Source organism: Zonotrichia albicollis, chromosome Z (genome assembly GCF_047830755.1).
Source record: "Zonotrichia albicollis isolate bZonAlb1 chromosome Z, bZonAlb1.hap1, whole genome shotgun sequence".
Classification (NCBI taxonomy): Eukaryota; Metazoa; Chordata; class Aves; order Passeriformes; family Passerellidae; genus Zonotrichia; species Zonotrichia albicollis.
In genome coordinates this window covers 78,246,719-78,268,857 of record NC_133860.1, presented here as the reverse complement: position 1 = coordinate 78,268,857, position 22,139 = coordinate 78,246,719, and the positions used below count along the sequence as shown (strand labels likewise).

At 42.5% G+C, this 22,139-nt stretch overlaps 2 protein-coding genes across 7 annotated transcripts in view; one reads left to right on the top strand and one right to left on the bottom strand.

Annotated features, from left to right (window-relative positions):
* Positions 1-21,730, bottom strand: part of FSD1L (fibronectin type III and SPRY domain containing 1 like) — a 37,213-nt gene extending 15,483 nt beyond the window's left edge. For all 3 annotated transcript variants that reach the window (XM_005491353.4, XM_005491355.4, XM_005491356.4), the window contains exons 1-4: positions 21,573-21,730; positions 17,037-17,132; positions 16,027-16,158; positions 15,394-15,495 (exon numbers count right to left, since the gene is read on the bottom strand). In XM_005491353.4, coding sequence (XP_005491410.1) covers positions 15,394-15,495; positions 16,027-16,158; positions 17,037-17,132; positions 21,573-21,587 — 345 coding nt within the window. In that variant the 5' untranslated portion in view covers positions 21,588-21,730. The remainder of the gene's footprint in view (positions 1-15,393; positions 15,496-16,026; positions 16,159-17,036; positions 17,133-21,572) is intronic.
* Positions 554-13,936, top strand: LOC106629619 (uncharacterized). Of its 4 annotated transcripts, none has more exons than XR_012578280.1 (4): positions 554-1,063; positions 3,406-3,488; positions 6,251-6,352; positions 8,030-13,931. XR_012578280.1 is itself a non-coding variant. In XM_074533488.1 (2 exons), exon 1 carries the CDS (start codon positions 4,442-4,444, stop codon positions 6,332-6,334), a length of 1,893 nt encoding a protein of 630 aa, XP_074389589.1. In that variant the 5' UTR covers positions 3,496-4,441; the 3' UTR covers positions 6,335-6,352; positions 8,030-13,936. The 4 variants fall into 4 exon arrangements, 1 of the variants encoding a protein (XP_074389589.1); XR_012578279.1 differs by having other exon boundaries at positions 557-1,063; positions 3,380-3,488; positions 8,030-13,930; XR_012578281.1 differs by lacking the exon at positions 6,251-6,352 and having other exon boundaries at positions 3,380-3,488; positions 8,030-13,930.
* Positions 21,731-22,139: the final 409 nt, after the last annotated feature.

Below are 22,139 nucleotides of genomic sequence, written 5' to 3'. Positions count from 1 at the left end.
ACTGAGAAAAATAAATAGAAAATCAGGCTGTCCCTGCTACAAAATTGATTATATATGTGATAAATAGGTATGATTCGTGCTGATAAAAATTGAAACAGTAATCAATATTGATACAGTAATTAATAGTTGAGAATAAAATAGTTAAAAGTAGTAATGCACAAGAGGAGAGGGAGAGGAGGGGCTGCACCCCCCCCTTCCCAGCAGATGCTCTCAAGGACCACAGGAAGAGGCTGAAGATGCAGTTGCTAAAAATGAACAAGAACCTGGTTGGGTCCCAGAAAATGCTAATTATAAGGGATTTATTGCCTTGATATGTAGATGCAGTGATATGTTAGTCCTGGCTTACATTGTACTGGCTTGGTGTGCGTGTGTAACCCAAAGGCGAATTAAAGGACAAAGAGGAAGAGGAGAGGTCTTCATCCAAAACGACCCCCCAAAGACTTGTGCAACCACCGAACTGAGTGGTGGCGCACGCGCAGTACAGGTAATAATGAGGGCGGAGATAAAAATATGATGAACTGAAAATGGGAGGAGATGGTATTGACACATAGCATATAAGGGGTGATTTTCACTTGGCAAGCTTGTACGTGAGGTGGCACACGGGTCCATGAGCCCTGCGCTCTGTACCCCTCTGCTACCTTTTGCTTATGCGCTATTATTGGGACCAAATTATCCTTTATTTTAATTGAATTATATTGTATCCAATTTTTTTTTTATTTTAACTATACAATTAAAATTGTTACTACTTTTAATATTGTTTAGATTTTTTTTTTTAATAGGATAATTCAGCAAGCATAACAATTTTGGTGCCAAAACCTGGGACTCTTTTAACTCCGGGGAGGTGGATAGCTTCTGGGAAGGAGCTCCCCACCAGACTTTTAAGTGGTCCCAAGGCTAGACCACTCTCCCTTGGGAAAAGAGAGTCCTTTTTACAATAACGCATAAGCAAATTAGTTTTTAAGAGCGCACAAGAGAGGCTCCCATCAGAGTGCCGGCTTATAGGAGAGAGAGTACCCATAGAAAACTGCTTTGTGCACAAAGACCCTCGTGAGAAAAGGAGGCTGTGAGTATCACGGGGTTTTGGGTCTGGGGGCGGCTGTATGTGTGTGTGAGTGTGTGTGGAGTGTCTGAGACGGGGGCTGGGCAGTCCCGGACCCCCGAAGTGAGTGGGACCTCCCAGTACCGCGTTTTCGCGCCCTCCGAGAGGAGGCCGGCCGGGAAAGGAGGGAAGCGAAAGAAAAGTGAATGAGTGGGGACCCCGGGAGGGTTTGACCCAGGGGAAGGAGGGGATCCCTGGTCCAGGCACCTGTGGGAAGGTCCTTGGGCAGGACGGATTGACTCAGTAGGGAGACTGAGAGAGCGAATGAATAGGTTCGATTTCCTTGGAGGGGTTGGTAGCAGGCAATTTAGTATGTGATTAGATGGTGAGAGGACGGGGCTAATAGATTTAGAAAGAGGGAGAGAGAGGAGTGGAACAAGTAGATTGCAGAGGGAGACATAGGAGTGGAACAAGTAGATTGAAAAGGCAGTGTGACAGAGTAGTAGGTGAGGAAGTTGAGCCACAAGCTGAGTGTGGGAAACTAAGACTCTCCTGGTACCGGGGATTTCTTAGTTTGTTGCCGCCAGAAATGGGTCAGGGAAAAAGCAAGTTCCTTGACCCAGGGGCTGCGGATTGTGTGAAAAATTCACAGGGGTTTGAGGTATCTGGGAACCGTGAGGGGAGTTCTCAGGGGGGGAGCGTTCCTCAGGACAGCCCACTGGGGATGTTAATGCGGTTTTGGGATGAATGGGAATCCCAAAGGGAAGAAAATCAAGAAATTCAGAGGGCAGTGCCTAAGAGACATAATATAGGAAAAGTTTCGAGTGAGCATCAGAAAAAACATGAGTCACCGGCAGAATGGTTAAAAAGATTAAAAAGAGACTTGCAATTATATTCAGGTATAGATATTAATACTGCAGTAGGGCAGGTTCTGTTAAAAATTCAGTTTGTGACCAGATCTTGCAGTGACATTAGGAAAAAGCTGGAAAAATTAAAAGATTGGCAGGACAGGGGACTGCAAGAGTTACTGAGAGAAGCACAAAGGGTGTTTGTAAAGAGAAATGAGAAAAAGCAGAAAGCAGATGCCAGAATTTTGGTGGCAGCAGTTCAAGAAATGCAGGCAGCTTTGAATATAGAAAAATCAGCAGGGAAAAACAAGAAGTGGATGTCAGGATCTAATTTTAGGAACACAAGACCTGTGCATTTTTCCCGCCACAAGAAAAGACACTTAAAAAATTCTTGCTCCACTTTGAAGGGTGCGGGACCCACCTGTTTTTATTGTCATAAAAAGGGGCACATGAAAAAAAATTGCAGCAAGAAACAGCAAGATGAGAAAACTTCTCAGGAGAATCAGAGAGGGCAAGAGCTTTGTTTAATGAGGAGGACCGAATTACAACCAGAAGAGCCTTTGATAATAAAACTAAAAGTAGGTCCTCAGAGTGAAGAAGTTGTATTTTTAGTAAATACAGGAGTTTCTCGGTCGACAGTGACAAAATTACCCCAGGGATGTGAGATAAGTGGTGAGCAAGTTTCAGTAATCGGAATTACGGGAGATGCTTTCCCCGTTCATGTAATAAAAGGAGTGCAAATTGAAACAGATGACAAAGTTGGAGTAAATGATTTATTGTTTATACCAGAGGCCGAGAATAATTTGTTAGGCAGAGATCTAATAATAGCCTTAAATTTACAGATAAAACCCTGTGAAGGAAAACTTAAAATTTATTCTTTAACTGAAGAAGATAATCTAGAAATTAATGACACAGGTTGGCATTCAGGTGGAGAGGGAAAAAGTTCAGGATAAAGGAGTCTGGTCCCCTTAGTCCCTCTTGGTCAGCACAAGCCTGTGAATTTATGTGTTACTCTGTACATTATTAATACTAAAAGGGCAAGAAGGGACTATTTATACAGACTCCAAATATGCTTTTAGTGTAGTACATACTTTTAGAAAAATTTGGAAAGAAAGGGGACTTATAAACACTCAAGGGAAAGGGTTAAGAAACGGGGGATTGATAATTCAGATACTTGAAGCTTTAAAGGGCCCAAAGAGAATATTAGTTAGAAAGAAATAATTTGGCCAACGAAGAAGCAAAAAGAGTGACCTTAAGAAAAAGAGATACTGAAATCATGACCTTATAAAAAAATAGAAATTCAGCAAGAGACACTCTCCCTTCTGCTAGCAGACCTGGCAGCTATAAGGACATTAGGAGCAATATTGTTGGAACATGTGTGAGTCTATCCGAAAATCCTTCATTTTTGCCTCACAATTGTCATGAAAAACTGTTGAGCCAGTTGGGAAAGAAAGTCTCATGAAACCTAATTTTGGCCACCCTTCCCCCAAAGAAAAACGGTATATTTTTGGGGTGCAGTCCGCCTGTCCTTTGAGATCTCCCCGAGACGTGCACCAGTGAGCTTCGACGGCTGGACCCCGGAAGGACGACGACACGTTTTGGTAGCTATACTCTACCTGACCCTTCTTTCCTCCCTCTTCCCTTGTCTTACCCTTTTCTTCCCCAGATTCCCTAACCAAACACATATTCAGCTGTGGTTATTATCAATAAAATTGCATTGTGTCGATTTGTTACTGCAAAGCCCCTGTGCCTTGTTGGGTTTTTTTTTTTTGCACCAAAAAATCATCCGTCGCCCGTTCATTCGGGCAGACCTCGACATTAACTGGCGTCACGGACAAGATTCTGGTAGCCAGTGGGATTTTGCGGGTTCTGTGTAGTCTGTATCAGGGGAGAGAAAGATCTGCCCTGAAAAAGTGTTTGATTCTAAATCTCCCGCAGACTGCACACATCAAAGCCAAATCTCATGCTCGATTGAGCACTCAGGCTCCGGAATTGACACAAAAGATTTTTCGGTGCAAAAGCTGGGGAAATTGTTACTATCACTACTGTTGCTGACCTGATACCGGCACTGACACCAACACTGATACTGATCCTGATCCTGATATTGATGCTGTTACTGATATTGATATTGATACTGTTATTGTTGTATTTGAGTTGAATCTGAACCTGTTACTGTTGTTACTGCTGTATTTGTGTACCTAGACTGTCTAAAAAGGAAGGGACAGACCTGAAGAAATTAAGCTGTGCCTTTTAGACAGATATTGTCCCTTCACCTACACAGGGGAGTGAGGGGCGGCCCAGCGAAGGCTGAGTGGCTTTCCTCCTGTTCTAGGTTCTGGTCCCCTCACAAAGAAAACACTTGTGTGTGTAAGTGTGTATATCTGGACTGTCTGGAAAGGAAGGGACAATCTGAAGCAATTAACACAGTGCCTTCCAGACAGATTTTGTTTCTTCAGCTATCTAGGGAGACGAAGGGGACAAAGAGGTCTGTATGATTGTGTAACTTGAGTTAGCAAATCAGCTCCCTGGTATAGTTTTGGTCCCTTCACACAAAATGAATGAAAATCTCAATCCTAAAGCAAAAGCTGATTTTTACTCGTTGCTTGCTAAACACAATGCAAAACCGTCATCTGGCGGAGAAACTTGGGCAGAGAACAATTGGTTTAATTTAGAAAATGTCATTGATAGAATATGTTCTCTGCAACACAAATCAAAATTCAAAATGGGTAAAAATAAAAACATTCTTTGCTCAGTCCTCGGAGCATGTCTCACTGCGGCCATAGAAAACCGCTGTAAACGGAGAAGTGAGGAAATGGTAATTATAGATTCCCTTCAAAATTTAGTTGAAATTTTACAAAAACAGTTAAATGAGGACAGAAATGAAATTTACATGCTGCGAGCTGCTCTCAGGGAAGAACACACCAAAAACATACACAAAATCAACTCCTCTACAGAGGAGGAAGAAAAAGGAACACCTTGCATTAAAAAAATTTACCCATACAAAGAGCTCGAGGCAGCAAAACAAAACTATTCTTACAAAGAATCTGAAACAGTTAAAAACTGTGGGGAAAATTGCTGTCCTCATTTGAGACCTTTTATTAAAACTGAATATAATAACATTAATGATGAAGACCTGGATCCCCACATAACAACTAAACAAACACCATTCAGCGCTACCAAATTAGCTAAATTAAAAAAGGAATTCGGTCGCCTCCCCCACGAATCAGAAACGGAATATGTGTTCCGTGTGTCCCTCGCTGGCGGAGACCAGATTAAGTTAACTGAACAAGAAGCCAGTGGATATTGGGGACATGGTGTTTTCCTAACAACAGGAGATAAGCGTGACGCCTGGTCTCTAACACAACGTGCAGCCTATTGGGCTGGGGGAATAAATCCCCTGGAAAGGGCAGATCCCCTAGCAATTGCCACTACCCCTGACCAGATCTTGGAAAGTGTACAAAAAGCTGCATGTTTGCAAATGATTCATGAGAAAAAATTAATCCCTGGCTTTGAATCCCCAATGCAACTGCCTGTGAAGCCTGAAATTATGACCCCTTTAATTCGTGGGCTTCCAGAAACATTGAAATCAACAGCAATTACTATTCAAAAAACAATTATGGCTTTAAGCCCAATAGATAGACTGGACAGATTTCTTAACTCCACTGATCCGTCTGAGTCTACGGACTCTGCACCATCACCCTATACACCAACACAGATCCTCACAACACCATCTGATTCACCTAGTAGCAGCTGTAAGTTTTGGACATGGAGTGAAGTAGCAGTTGATTTAATAAATTATTGTAGACAGTATGGGCCTGTAAAAAACCTGGAGGAAACAACAGAAAAAACAAAAGGTGTCCGGTTTATGGGAACCCCTAACACTGAAAACACAGAACCAGGAAAACAGATTTCCAACAGACAACGCTGGTGGATGCTGGGAATAAGAAAAGGGGTCCCCCGGGACATAATGGATGGTTTGCCACTTGAAAAATTGCAGAAAATCATAACTAACTGGAATTTTAGGAGTTTAAACACCTCCACACAGCCCAGTGCACCTATCCCCCTCCCTCATCAGAAACTAACAAACACTCCTACCAATACACAGTACAGTACACACAGTACATCACGGTCTCTCCCACAGAACACAGGCAGTGAGCCAAAGTTAACCCTTTCCCAGCTTCTCCCTTGGAATCTGGGCAGTGAAGCTGCGTCTCAGCCTCTCCCGCAGAACACAGCCAGTGAGCCAAAATTAACTCTTTCTCAGCTTCTTTCACAGAACTTGGACAGTGAAACCCTGGCTGCATGTCTCCTGAAAAGCACTAGCAGTAAGCCAGAAGTAACTTTTTCGCAACTTCTTTCACAGAGCCTAAGCAACATAACTGCCCACCCGCCTGTACCCCAAAACACAAACAGTGAATCTTCACCAAGAGAGCTTTCGGGAAACTAATATCTCCACCGCTTACAGGTGAGCGAAGGGGTGGAGGTTGGGTTTACTTACGAATGCTCACAAAAAGTAAATCAGGAGACATGTTAATTACAGCTCTCACAGGCCCCAAAAAAGTTCTGGTAACCTACATTGTTGATATGGGAGCCCAGATCTCCGCACTAACACATAGAGATGCCCAGAAGTCTGGAGTTGTTCCAACAAAAAGGCAGTGCTGCGTTCTTAATGCTTTAGGAACCATAGAACCAATGAATGTTGCTCTAGTCAAAGTAACACTCCCTGGAGAAGAAAATCAATTGGTTGTCGAAATGGTAATTGGGGACATCCCGAATAATCTGCTAGGGATGGATGTCCTCTCAGGAAGGCAGTGGGAAGACACCGAGGGTTTTCTGTGGTCTTTTGGCACTCCGCCACTTAACATTAGGCTGCTTCAGACCGCACCTGCACTGCCTTACAGTAAAACAATCAATGTGAAACAGTATCCCTTGCCTTCTGGAGCTAGAGAAGGCATCAAACCAGTTATTCAGGAATTGCGGGATCAAGGAATAATAATTAACACACACTCCCCATATAATTCACCCATGTGGCCAGTCCGAAAACCCAACGGGAAGCGGAGGCTTACGGTCGATTACTGTAGGCTCAGTGCCAACACTGATCCTCTGACTGCAGCAGTGCCAAATTCAGTGCCGAATTAATAACATCAATACAAGAAAAAGCTCACACAGTCATGGCAACCATAGATGTCAAAGACATGTTCTTCATGATACCTATACAACCAGAGGACTGCTTTGCATTCACATGGGAGGGACAACAGTAAACATTCACCAGACTCCCTCAGGGATACAAACACTCTCCAACTCTAGCACACCATGCTTTAGCTAAGAAATTAGAAAAAATACCTAAACCTGACACTGTAGCTGTGTACCAATACATTGATGACATTTTGGTAGGAGAAGAGGAAATTAAAGAGGTGGGGGATCTCCAGCAGAACATAATCTCTCATCTGGAGAGCCTTGATTTAAAGATTCCCTCAGAGAAAATTCAAAAGCCTTCTCAGGAAGTAAAATTTCTGGGAATTTGGTGGTGATCTGGAAGCACATGCATCCCACCTGACACTTTAACTTCTTTAGAGCAGATGAAAATGTCTGAAAACAAAAAGGACCTCCAGCAAGCTTTAGGACTGTAGGTATTCTGGAGGAAACATCTCCCAGATTTCTCAATCATTGCTAGGCCCCTTTACAATTTACTAAGAAAAGGAGTCAAATGGGATTGGACTCCTTTCAGGAGGAAGCACTGCAATTACTGATTTTTGAAGCCACTGCACATCAGGCATTGGGGCCCATTCATCCAAAAGATCCTTTCCAAGTGGAATGGGGATTTGCCTCCTCAGGGCTATCAATACACATCTGGCAGCGAGGTCCTGAGGGTCCAACAAGGCCTGTTAGCTTCTTTTCCCATGGTTTTAAAGATGCTGAGAAAAGATATACCACCTGGGAAAAAGGATTGTTTGTCTTAGTGGACCTCCCCAGGTGGGCGAGGTACCACTTGTGCTGAAAACCCTTCTGAATAAATATGCATGGGTAGCCTCTGACACTCTTGGAAAAGAGCACCGCATACACACACGCTGGATAATCCCCTCATTTTAAACTCCTTTCTGCCTCTCAGTGGCAGGATTTTTTGTTGTTCTTGCTTTTACAGGAGAACCCCGAGGGACATAAGAATCATCTGAAAACATGATAACCTTGCTAATACTTTTCTGCATTTTACCACAATTTCATGGACAACCCCCTGGTGAGCAGCTGTGGCCTGAAGCCATTGTTCAGCACACCGATGTTCTTGGAACCTATCCCAATGGCCATTACCCGAGCCTGGCAACCCTAGTGCAGCATGACTCCAAGGTGTACCGCCCAAATGAGTGGAGATGGGACCAGAATGAGTTGATGAGGACCCTGATGGGAACGGTTGGTGAGTCAATTGTGGTAACATGCAGAAAGGTGGAAGGAACCCTCCATGAAAAAGCCACCTCCATCATAATTGCTGGAAATTTTATGGAAGCAGACGGAAGGAATCATCTGGACATCCCCTCAGCAAAATTGTGTCCCACAAAGAAATGGGGGTGTTCCAAAATAGAAAGTCCCGTTACTTTGTGTTGCCGCCAGGAACATGTTGGTAGTTATGCTTCCAGTACCAAAACCACCAATGTTGCAATTACAAGAGATTGCAATGATGAATCACTAGATTGCTGGTACAATTTTACTTTGGTCAAACCCACTTATGTGACATGTCGCTGGGAGAATGACACAGCTAGTCCATTAGGACTAAGAGGCTTGGTTTACACATTTAAGATAAACACCGTACCAAAACCCACACCAAGTGCTGTAATTACACTCTCTCAGACCCAAAGTGTGAATCCTTTTTCTAATGTCACACCCCAGTTGGCAGAGGCAACAGGAAGCCATTTCACCTGGCTCTGGTCTCAAGCCTTCCTACAATCCACCGGGTCTATGGGAAATGTCACAGGTCTGAACTTACTAACAGTAGTCACACATGAAGATATGTTGTACACTAGACAGGAATGGGAGAAACACAAAACCTGGCAGCTTCAAGGAGTAGTGGGTGAACTAATTAGTGTTGGGTGTCGAATGGTTAATGGGTCTGACTACAGCAAAGCAATGTCAATCAGTGCTTCTACAGATCGGGAAAACAAACAGAAGCAAATCTGTACGCACCCAAGCATACAAGATTGCTGGTATAGCTTTACATTAACTGACACTACAGAGGTAACTTGTCTCTGGGCCAAGGATACTCAAGGCCTTTCTTTTGAATTTGTAATAAATGCTGAAACCACTGTCACCACTTCACCTGTACCACCGGTCATACTCACCCCGAGAATTTTCAAGATTGGACCTTATGTGATCAGGAAAACTGGCCAACAACAAATATTGTTCAATCCAGCATGGTCTCTCAAACAGGTCAAATTGCTAATGCAGAACAACGTTTCAGATATTCAGCCAGCCTGTTCTCCGTTCCTGCAAACTTCTTTTGAAGGCTGGACCACTTGGCTTTGGAAACGAAGCTCCTTTAAAACTAAAACACCAACAGATGTGACCGGTGTTGTGGGTACAGGATTGGGAATTCTGAATAGCATTGACTCTGAAGTACTAATGAACAAATTGGCTGCTACAAATTTGACTAAATTACAGCAACCACTGAGGTCATCTCTGTTAGCCTTGGGGATGCACCAGTGGTTGCTGTCAAACATTTTGCCAAATTGGGAAAGAGTGAACGTGAATGATCATAAATTGGTAATTGATGCACTAAGTGCCACACAAGACAATGTTTCCCTAGCCCTCAGCTGTATCCAGGCACAATTGTGGATGCAGTCAGTCTTTGCTTCAATTATAAGAGAGGGAGAGAAAGGCACCTTCCCCACAGAAATTCGGAAAATAATCTGGGACAGTGCCACTGAATTTGAAAGGAAATTCCAATCCTGGTGGAAACTGGTGAATTTTACCTATGATCCCATTTCAAACACAGCCACTGCTTTTGTTTTAACCATACGCAATGCCTGTGTACATTTGGTCTTCCCTGTTATTGCATTAGGATTAAACCATGACGGAGCTGTTCTCTATCCTACTGAACATAGGGGATGGGCCTGTCAGGTCAATGATAAATGGCAAACTGTTAATCTGGAATCTTGTATTGTCCGAGAACAGCAAGGGTTCATCTGTGAAAGCAATGCAATTGCAGCTCAGGATATCTGTTTAGACACAGAGGAGAATATCTGTCATTTTGAGATTCGTCCATATGAGGATACCCAGACAGTTCTTATATACATAGGCAATGGCTGTGCATGCTTTAGAACTACATGTGATTCTGTTTTTGTAGAAGATGTTGTGGTAGATACAAAGAATCACTCAAACTTTTGTGCTTGTAACTTTACTGAGATTGTAGGATGTGATTTCTTTTACAAAGCTCCAGTTACCTCTCACTACCTATTGCAATCCAACTACACACTGATCCAGAAGCTGATGCCCACTCCTATTGGAATGAACCTCACCCTCGTGAGACAACTGCTGCTCCATCAGGACCTGGTTGACATCCTCGAGAAAATCAAGGAGAGCGGACAGAAGACTCTGGTGACTGTTCATCACAATGTGAGACAAATACACCAGGTTATGGAGAGGGTAAAGCAGGATGCTAAGCATAGGTGGTGGGATACGCTCTTTGGGTGGTCACCTACTGCCACAGGTGTCCTGAACAGTGTGTGCCATCCAATTGTTGTTCTTTTGATCCTAGTTATGCTTGGCTTTATCTTGTCAGCAGCCCTATTCGTTATGAATTGGAACATGATGAAAAAGCTTAGCAGATTACCAAATGTAATCAATGCACACCGCTTAGCTGATGTACTCTATACACCAGATGTCCTCGAAACACTTGACACAAAATAATTACGAATCAAGCATATGTGTTTTAGAACAATTTCTTAATTGTCATGCATGATTTAGAGAAAGTTACTTTGATTTTTAGAAAACAACTTTTAAAAGACAGTGCTTATACTGTGATGTGCTTGTTGTTTTGATTATTGGTGATTTGTTTTAATAATTTTTGAAATTGTTAAACAAATTATATTATTGTAATTAATTAACCATTTTTGAAATTGTAATACAAGAATAACCATGTGTGAAAATTGTTATGATGATCAATATTAATTATGTCTATGTTTATTGGTTCCCTTTCCCCTCTCTCTTTTTCCTTTTCTTTCTCTTTCCTTTTATCCCCTCTTTCCTGTCATCTCTACTTTTCCGGGGTTATGCTACCGACGTGCAAAGAGTTTTGAAGATTTATCAAGGACACTCCAGAGTTCTGCTGATGAAGATTCCTCAAGACAATCGTGAGTCACAGGGTTGTGTGAGAGTCTATCTGAAAATCCTTCATTTTTACTTCACAATTGCCATGAAAAACTGTTGAGCCAGTTGGGAAAGAAAGTCTCATGAAACCTAACTTCGGCCACCCTTCCCCCAGTGAAAAGCGGTATATTTTTGGGGTGCGATCCAACCGTCCTTTGAGATCTTCCTGAGACGTGCACCAGTGAGCTTCGGTGGCGGGACCCCGAAGGACAACGACACGTTTTGGTAGCTACACCTTACCTCACCCTTCTTTCCTCCCTTTTTCCCTTGTCTTACCCTTCTCTTCCCCAGATTCCCTAACCAAATGCATGTTCAGCTGTGGTTATAATCAATAAAATTGCATTTTGTTGATTCGTTACTGCAAAGCCCCTGTGCCTTGTTGGTTATTTTTTGCACCAAAAAATCATCCATCACCCATTTATTTCGGGCAGACCTTGACAACATGTAATTCCAAGAATGTGATAATATGGTGGGATTTAAGTTGATTTATATTAACCCTGATTTATTAAGAAGGAACTAAGCATCCTGGAGTGGCTGCGGACTGCAATTCCCTTGAGCTCGGAGGCAGAAGAACGCCAGTGGAAAAAGAATAAAAGACTTTCTGAATCGGTGGGAACAGCCTAAAAAGATTGAAGATCTCCTCCAAGATCACCCACCAGCAACCTTATTAGAATTGATTACAGAACTGCAATTCCAGAAACTGAGATTGATAACACCTGTTATTAAAAGAGCTCAGAGACAAGTAAAATGTTGGGAGTGCGGTAAACATGGTTTAGGGTGTCATCCATGGATATGTATTGTTTGCACACTCTGCTTTAACTCATGGTGGAAAGTAACTAAGAGAGAAGAGAAGGAGAGACAATTGATTTGCTTGCTTTGTTATGGTTATGTATTTAGCCAGCTAATTATAGAACGCATTGTTAGTGATTTTTTTAGAATATCTTTGAGATTAGGAGACGGGACTCTTCCAGCAGCAATTGGATTAATAGAAAATTTAGGTCAATTGGTTCTTGCTATATTTGCTATAGCACAAATAAGAAAATGAGCAACTCATATCATTATAGACCAGTGTCTCACAATTGATAGTTGTTGTGGAGAAGAAGTCTATATACCACATCATAGGTGCATTCCAAGGGCACACAAGTGTGCCTATTGGAGACAGCGATTTAATAAACTCCCTGCTCTGGAAGCAGAAAGATAATTAGTAAAATCTTATTATGGTTGGCACATCCCTGAAATTTTGGAAAATATAAGTTTATGGTATTCCGGCCTAATCTTTTCCCTGTTCTTTTTGTTTTAATTATTGCTTTTAACCAGCTACAACTGGGAAATGGCATTTAAAAGGAGACAAGCAAACTCTGTGGGGCTATGGGTACTAAGGAAACTAAAAGCACCAGTGACTAGATCCTGGAATATTACCTTTGCTACCGAGAAGACTGGTATCTCAGCCCTTGGTTGCAACCCAAGGGGCCTTGAGAAAGGTAGAAAGGTAGATTTCCTGAGGATTATTTTCACTGTGATCATTCTGGTACCCCTGGCAGTTGGCCAAAGCCAGAGAGCCACACTGGATAGAGTTTCAGCAATGAAAAGGCAAACAGGGCAAAAACCAAGTCCCAGCAATTTCAACATTTGTGATTATTGCAATCACCCTGTGTGGATTAAGGACAAGATGGAATCTGTGTTTGTGACACACCTGTATGTTAGTTCTGTCTGCTACAATCACAGCAGTGTTATAGATGTTTGTATTAAGGAATGAAAGAAGTATTGGGTAGGAGAAAATTTGGAATATAATGGATAAGCTCCTTATCCCCATGGTGATCAAATTTGCCCTCAATATGAAAAGATTTTTTTGTTTTGAAAAAGATGATAATAGAGATGATCCAAGTATAGGCATGGGAAACCAGGCACTAAGAGAAAAACTGAAAGAGAAAATAAAAGAAGAAAAAGAAATAAAGGAGAATAGAGGAAAGAACAGGAGAAAAGAGTCAACAGAATTAGCTGAATTGTATAAACAGCTAAAACAGTACTACAAAGATTGGGATTTGCCAGCCTCGAATAAGAATCTGTTTGTGGGATTGATGCAAAGGATTGCTACAGAATTGGAATTATCCAAATGTGGGATTTGTGGAGGTCTAAAAATGGCTAAAAGATGGCTGTGGAAAGGTGAGAGCTTTGCTCCAGAGCAATTTTTAAAGTGGAACCACACCCAAATTTCTGGAACATTGAAGAGACCTGAAGGATGTATTTCAAGCCATCAAGTAATTGGAATCATTTGTATAACTCGAGAAAGAAGGAAATTTAATAAAACAGTAGGGCATACTCCTTGTAAATCCAAATTGGTGGTTAATATGGATAATCATTCAAAAATTTGGTGACCTGAAACCCCCGTTGGACATTGGGGATCAATAAAAGAAATAAACTGTGAATGGGATGAACAGATTAATTTATGCTGGTACAGAAGTCCTGGAGGTAACCCCTACCAATTCATCGACAGCCTGAGGTCTTATTGGGTACAACTGGAGAAAACTGATAAGAAATGGAAAGCCTCAGATGGGATATATTGGATTTGTGGGCAACGAGTGTACAGTGAGTTACCTCAAAAATGGGGAGGAACCTGTACTTTGGGAATAACACAACCCTCCTTCTTTGTTCTACTGAGGTCTAGGAGCAATGTGCTAGGAACTCCACTTTAGCTTCGCTTTACCTCAAAACAAAGTTACTGTAAGAATTACTGACTGATTTTCCTACACGACATAAAACAGAGATACTTCCCAACAAAATCCTTGGGTTTCACTTCCATGTCTTGTAAAACATGACGTAGCCAGGACTCAACTCAACATCTTCCACAAGACAGTCCCAGCTTAACTTCACTGACTTAATTTTGTTTCCAGGCCACTGACAGAGCAGGATCAGCCCACCCCACAGCAGCTGCCCAGCAGTGCCTGATCACATCCTAAGTAAACACTGAATCCTCCTGCAATCTGCCACTCATGTTTCTTTTGACTCCCAGGTAAATTAATTCTGAGAACAAAGCCTCAAAAATATAACATAGGGGGAAAAAAATTAAAATAATCTTATGCTAGTTGCTCCTGAACTGATTTACTGGAATATCCAAGGAAAATTTGTGAATATACAACACTCAGGGCTGGAGCTGCCCCTTCAGGAACACTTGCTTCTACCAGGAGAGCAATACAATCAGCTGCCTAATAGCCAAGGCAGTATTACCTTAAAATGTCATCCCCGAGTGCACAAGTGTAATACCAGTATCAAATCCTACATATTAGAGCTCACTGAATTGGATTTCAGTATCGTAATCTTCAGACTTCAAATCTGAAGAGGTTTTCCCCCAGCAAATGCTCAGACAGTTTTCCTTGGTGTGTTTGATTGGAAAAAAAAAAGCATTAGAGAAATCTGAAATAGAACAACTTCCAAGAAAGTCAAAGCTGCGTTTTGCACAGAGTTGAAGAGCCAAATTAATTTCTTGCTACAAGGCAGAAAGGACAACTCCAGTTGAAGAAAAATACTGTTTAGGAATTGGTGTTCTTAGAGGCAAATAAATCAAAGCTGGCACCCAGAAAGCACGACAGCACACAAACATGCAGCCAAAGGTAAAACTGACACAGGAAGACAGCTTTCCCCCTCACTCTTTTAAACTGACTTGTGTCCTTGTTCCTGTTAAAATGTAGAGAGAAAAAAAGTAATTGGGCCTTGGATTTGGCGTGGCTGATCCCAGTGCTACCAGTGGGATTACTGTAGCAAGCATGACTGTACTTATTCAGTGGATATGGGGAACTGTTTCCCTAATTTGCAAGTATATTCTTCCAGTTAGATACATGTTATTTCACCCTCGTTTTCTGGGTCATTGTGCAAGTTTGCTTAACAATGACAGCTGTGCAGGAGAAGGTACTGTATTCCCATCCCATCACCCTAAATAAGAAAAAAGCCAACTTGTTTTATCAGAAATTGCATAAAAATTCAGGACTACAATGTTTAACTTGGCTTTTCAGCAGAGCAGTATTTTATATGCCTGCCTATCCTCACTCCAAGTACAGCTGGTAAGTTTGCAGTGTCCAGGAGAGTAATGCAAAGGATATTTCAAATAGAGACAGATGCCAACACCTGTCTCCCACACATCCAGTCAATGTTTTCTACCTCTAAGAGCTCCACGGGGTTCTTTATGTCCAGCGACTGCACAGCAAGTTCCAGCAGCTCTTCTGAGCTCTCCAGGGCACGGCTGCACTGGCTCAGCTGATCCTGGAGCAAAAGCAGAAAGAATAATGTGATGTGCTCCCACCAAAACAGCAGTTTGTGAGGCACCAGTCCTAGGAACTCCACAGATTTGTTCTGCATTTGTGACAACTTATTCCCTTATATAACCAAGGCCCTTGACAGTGCCCTCGCTTCACTGTGCTTGACAAGTGCACAGTGACACTTGGCACATCCCACAACTCCAAGGGGGGGGAAGCTGAAGCCTGACTTAAAAGCCAGATTTAATTTCAATGTCTTGTTTCCCCCAGCTTCAGTGTTTCAGAAAGCAGAGAAATAAACACTTACATTCATGTGCACTACAAATTCTATTTACAGGGCTGCACTTCATCACTGAATGACTGTGTAGCAATAGCCTTGAAAAAGATGGTGACTTTACCAGCTCTAGAACTGTCACAAGACAATCCTGAAAATCAATATTGCTGTGTAACAAATGCAGATAGCATAACAGGAACACAGGAAGTTTTAAAATGCTTCTTTTCAGCTGCAAGATTTTTTCAGGAGGAATTAATTATTTACCTGCAGAGCTTGAATTTTACGAGCTTCTTCTTGCTGAATAGTGTTGGCCATGCTCCCCTTCATCTCATGTAGCACAGAGTACAGACCATCAAACTCCTCATCCAGCTCACTGATGGCATTAGAGGAGTTTACCTGAGAGGAGAATTGAAAATGCTGTTTACACTGGAAACAATGCCAAGAAACTGAAGGTCACACAATTCCCCACACACGTTTTGCCACGACCATTGGATACCCTGCAACTGCTTCTCAGCTTATAAAAAAGGGAAAAAATACTAGGAATGATCTAACAGTCTCCTAACTTGCACAAAATCAGCACGCTTGGCAACTTTGTTCCATGCCAAAAACCTTGACTTTCCTCACAAAATTGTATATGGATCACTAGACATTTGGAGGGAGGAGGAGGTTGCCCAGTTCCAAATAAAAATATTTCATTTGATGCTAAAAACTGCACTCAAGAAGGCAGTTTAAAGATTTGCTGGATAATTTCCATTCCTGCAGCCAACCTGACTCAGCTTTAGGATGAAACAACTTTTGGCTGATTGACAGGCTGAAGGGACCTAAACCTCATCCTCATGCAGATGCTCTAACAACAACATCTAACTCTAAACTTGAGCCCAACAATTTGAAACTGGTGAAAACAGAAAGACTAAACAATTCTCTCTTGGTTATCATTTTTCAGTCTGCCGAACAGAGCAGGAATCTGAAAATACAGACCATTTCCCACTAATGGGAGACTCAGATCTTGCATCAGATTAAAGATGATCTTTCCCACACAAAGGAAAAGAGGTTTTGTTTTCTACAAAACATCTTCAGACAAAATGCAAAGCCACCACACCTGTCATCTAGAGACAGACTTAAAAAATAAAATGTTTTTCTATCTAGGTCCAACATGAAGATGTATTTTGAACTGGATTCTCACAGCCCATCTTTTAGACACTACACAGAGTCTGAGACTAACAAAAGTACAAAGGTGCCCCCCTCACAGATACAAGCTAGGAACCCTAAAATACCTGAACACTTGATATTGTATGGTTCAGCATGTCAATGAAGTTGTGAATTTCATCATTTTTGTTCACTAGAGTACTGACAATCCTTTGCAGAGTCTCCTAGAATTACAAAAACAAGTGAGAGAAGTTGTAAAAAATTGTCTTGCAATTTTTTTTCTCAAATCGTCACCATTTAAACATACATGAAAATTCACCACAGACATTCCAGCTGCAGCAAACTCAGTTCTGACAGGAAGAGAAAAGGCATTTTCTCAGGACAGTGAAAGAATATTAGACCTCTAGGAAGCATTAAAGATCTTGAGGTGTTAGTCTGAGAGAAATCAAGAACCAGCTTTAAGATACCCCACTGTTTGACATGTTTTTCTACATAAGTGTCCTGCACCAAAATACCCACTGGCACTACCCACAGCTTCTCCAGATGAAAAAACTGGTGCTTGAGCAGCCAAACCGAAAACCAATAAAGAAAATTTTTAAAGCTGGTAAAAGGAAACCCAGAAGAAAAGCTGAAGATCTCCTTGTGTCAAAAGAAGCTACTGTGAAATAACCACGCTGACAGTTTATTCTATGTGCAGAATAAATCCATAAAAGACATTTGCAAACTTATTCTACAAGTGGGAAAATATTTTGGGTGAGTAATTTCTATATTCCAATTAAAAGGGACCTCAAAGAGGAAAGCTTACTGACAGCTGAGAAAGAGAAGGTTATTACAGTGATGTGCATCCCAGCTGTCCAAAAAGCAGTAGATTCAGCATACAAAATACATACCAAGCCAGCAAAACCATCAAAGTACACCAAAACTTACTTTAAATTAAATAAGAGCACCAACTCTAATTTTGTTGAGCAGCTAGTTGCATAGTCTAAGAATTTGACAAAAACACATCAATGCTTGGTACTTAATAAAATTAAGTCAAGTTGTATTGTATTCAAGTTCAAGAATTTTAAGTGAAGTTGTATTATTAAAGCGTATCAGGATATGTAAGTAAAAATAAAGGATAACATGAGGAGTTAACTAAGAATTTTCTGTAGTTTAACTCAGGGTGGCTGATAAGAAGTTTTAGAAGCAAATCTAACTCTAAAAAGACAGGTAAACATTGTCTTAATTAATACATTATTATTCAGCTGATCCAGAGTTTCAATTGCTCATCCTCATGTTGGTACTTGATAAAATTAAGAAAACCAAGGCACAGGAAGATAATAAAATACACCTTGGAAACAGCCAGACCACCAAAGGGATGTTGCAGAAGTCCCTCCCAGAAGCAATTTCTTAATAACCATGTACTACCCAGATCACATTTATTTGCTAAAAATCAAGAAAAATGTTTTATCCTTTCACAGCATCCACAGTGAACCTCAACACTACATCAGATTTAAAGAACTTCTCCATTATTCCTAAGCTCTGCTCCTTCCTCTTTCCCCTGACACCTCCCAGGGCAGTTGCCAACAAATCTCCCACGAGATATTTATGGGCACTCCAGCCCCTGCCTGTTTAACAGTGCCAAACTCAGGAAGTTAAACCACAAATAGAAAAAAACAAATTTTAGTGCCTTTACCACAGGTGCTGGATGGTGTTACACACAGAGGGAACAGAACAGACAGCAGTGACTCAGGTCTGGGCTCTGGGGGAACAGAAACAGGACCTTGGCTTCTCACAGGAAACAGAGGCACAGAAAATCTTGACCACTTCATTACCGAGCGCGTCTGAAGGCAGTTCTGTACACACCAGAATGCCCGATGAATAGCCATTGTCCAGCCAGCTGCTTCTGCATTCACCACTGACCAGGGGCAATTGTTTCCACGGGCCAGATAGCCTGGAGATAAGCCTTAGATCCTATGAGCACAACTGTCAATTTGGATGAACACGGAAAACCCACAATCCTCTTTCAGCACGGATCTCAGGGCTTACTCAGCTGCAGCACATGGGGGAAAAGTGTTCCTGTGTGCAGTGCTGAAAATTTTCCTTCATTTTATAGCCACATCCTGGTTAAAGGGGAGTATCCACGTGTGAGGAACATTTAAAAGGCCTTTGCACAGCAAAATGCACGGCAGCAACTGCAAGCCAGCTGTTAAAGAAGATTTCCACCTAAAGTTACAGTTAGCTGACTAAATGTGGGTTGGCATGGCTCTTTTTAAGTAAGCTAGCAATTTCTCTGTTACGAAATTCAACCAAGTTTGGTGAAATTTTAATGAGTTTGAATGCTCTTTAAATGTATCCACCAATACTAGAGAGAGTTTTTCTAAAACACCAATGCACAAGCCACCAGAACAACAAAGGCTGCCCTTAGGAACCACTATCTTACTCTATTTTCCAACATAATTTTCTCTTCACTAATAAGCAATAAATAAATTTTCTTCCTGGCATACCGTACATGCCAAATTAAAAACATGCTCCAATATTTCCATTTTTTCCTTTAAGAGGAATTTCTGAAAAGCCAGTGTAATTTAATGGAAAAGAGGCTTCTAGAAAAATTACCAATGTAAGCAGCAGATGAGGCCTAGGTTTTACATTAGTTTATAGAAGAATCTCAACAGCACTAAGCCCAGCAAAGTTTCTTGGTATTTCTGCATTTAATTCTACTGCCCACTGATGAATGCAGTATTTCACAGAATTCTATTATAACCAATTTTCTTTGAGCTTTCTCTCTGACCTCTCTATGTGAGGTCAGTTTCAAATGGATTTTCAAAGCATTATGAAATGTTTATTACAGAGGTAATTTTTGCTGTTGCCAGGGAGCTTCAGATGCTTCTCCTTTCTGTGTCCTAATTTTCCTCTCTGAATCTGATGCACTCTGCTAAGGGAGAAAAGAAAAACAACCCTAACATGCCACTGGTAAAGCAAGAGTGTGTAGAGCAAAGGATGGATAGAAAAAATAAAAGGAAGCCCTACAACATGTAGTTTGTAGTCTTGCCAGGTGGATAAAAACAGAATACCCATCTTTGAAAGTGAGTAACTAACATGACATGGCACCTCTTGGAGCAGACAGGCACCTCATAGAAAACTAAATTTTGATAAATTAAACAATCACGGCAATGGTGCATTAGAAGAAAGTTACAAAGTTGCTCAAGATCACACTGAAGGCTCACAAGCTGACTGCAGGCAGAACAGTTTCTGAAACAGTCCTGGGTCTAGGACAAAATCACGAGACATTATAACCTTCATATCCAGATCAAATTTCAAGGAGGTCATGCTTGCTTAGCTTCCATTAACTTAAACTCCTGCACTTGTCAACACAGCGAGGCTGCCAGAGCTTGAAGAAGTTCGTACAGTACAGGTGACATTACCAAATTAACCCTTGGCAGAGAAGGTACTGTAAAATACAAGATCCACTGCAGTTTTACTGCTGCATCCAGAACCTATGGAATTCAAATATGATCAATGGCCCCACTCAGAAATATCACCTGGAGCACCCACAACAGGGGCACTCCTCATTTATTCTTCCCCCAGAGGGACAAATCTCACATGGAGCAGGCAGAAAGACCCAAATTGACTGTTTCTACCAGAAACACACCTTTTATGGCATTTCACATCTCACATTCCAAAGTACACCTTTGGAGATATTAGCATAAATAAGCTTTATACAAAATAAGTTATACAGAATTACAGTGTTTTGTGATTTAGGGTGTTGCTTGCTTAGGATGAGGAGCTGGATCTGCTGAAGGCTTGGGCTGCCAGCTGTGAACTCACACCAAGTTCTGTATCTGACAGGGATAAGGTTAATTTCCTCAGTAATTTCCCAGTTCCTACAGCGCTGGGGCTTGGCTTTAGCAAGAGAAAATTACTGCCAATTTCCGTAATTTACAGTAAATTTGAGATATGTCAATTTCATTATCAGCACCAAATTTCAGATCTGTCCATTTCATTACCAGCACCAAATCACTCAGGCCCCACATGCACAGACCCATTCCCAAGCTGAGGAAAGCACGGCATCCACAGGACACAGAGGATGCCCTTCTGCACTGAGGGACTGGAAGGCAAGAGGCTGAGCCACAACTTTCTGCACAGGAATATCTGTTCAGGAAAGCCCCAACGCTTGGGTGCGCACATCTCTGCCCTTCGGTGAGATCCCCGAGGGGTCTGATGGCAAGAAATGGGAGGAAGGAATTACAGGGCAGCAACCACAGCGGAAAAAAAAAATAAAAATCCCCAACAAAATCCTTTTTATGCATTAGTTCCTTTCAACACTAGATGACATCAACGGCAAACAGAAGGGCTTACGCACACACCATAATTACTTATGACAGGAATACACAGAATGAAAGAGCTCCACAACCGCTGGAGCACTTTATTCCAGAACGGCGGAACAGCCAGGGCTCGGAAGCACCAACCCAATCCCTGCGGCAGAGCAGGCTCACACCGGAACGTCTCCACACGGAAGGAGACACACCCAGCAGGGAAGCGCACTCGGGATCCCCCACAACTCCGCCGGCAGCATCCCTCCCGCACCGCGCCAAGCCTCTTCCCAGGCCGAGCGCCGGGGATGGCCGGGGAAACGCCCCGCCGTTCTCCCGGGCGGCCGCAGCCCCTGCCCCGCCGGGACTCACCCGCTCCTCGTCCATGTCTGCGGCTCGGTGCGGCCCGGCCGGCGCAGCGGGGACGCGCGGAGCGGGGACGCGCTCCCGGCGCCGGCGCCGCTCCCGCGGGATGAGCGCCCGCGCGCCCCGCCCCGCAACCACCGCGCCTGCGCGCGCCTGCGCGTCCCGCCCGCAGCCCCCGCGCCGCGGGTTCGAGTCCCGGCCCCGGCGCGGAGATGGGCGGCGGGGGAGGCGGTGCCCAGTTCGCACTGAGAAAGCGTCTCGTCAGTCCATACCGATACCTCCAATCCATATCAATATCTCCCGTCCATACCAGTACCTCCAATCTATATAAATTCCTCCAATACATACCAATACCTCCAGTCCATATCAATGTCTCCAAACCGTATCAATACCTCTAATCCATTCCATTATCTCCAACCCATACCAATATCTCCAATCCATACCAGTACCTCCAATCCATACTGATACCTCCAATCGGTACCCATATCTCCAAACCATATCAATACCTCCAACCCATACCAATATCTCCAATTCAGCTCCATGCCTCCAATCTATACCAGTATCTCCAATCTG

Coding starts and splice junctions, on each gene's coding strand:
- LOC106629619 (XM_074533488.1), top strand. CDS start 4,442: ATGAATGAAAATCTCAATCCTAAAGCAAAAGCTGATTTTTACTCGTTG.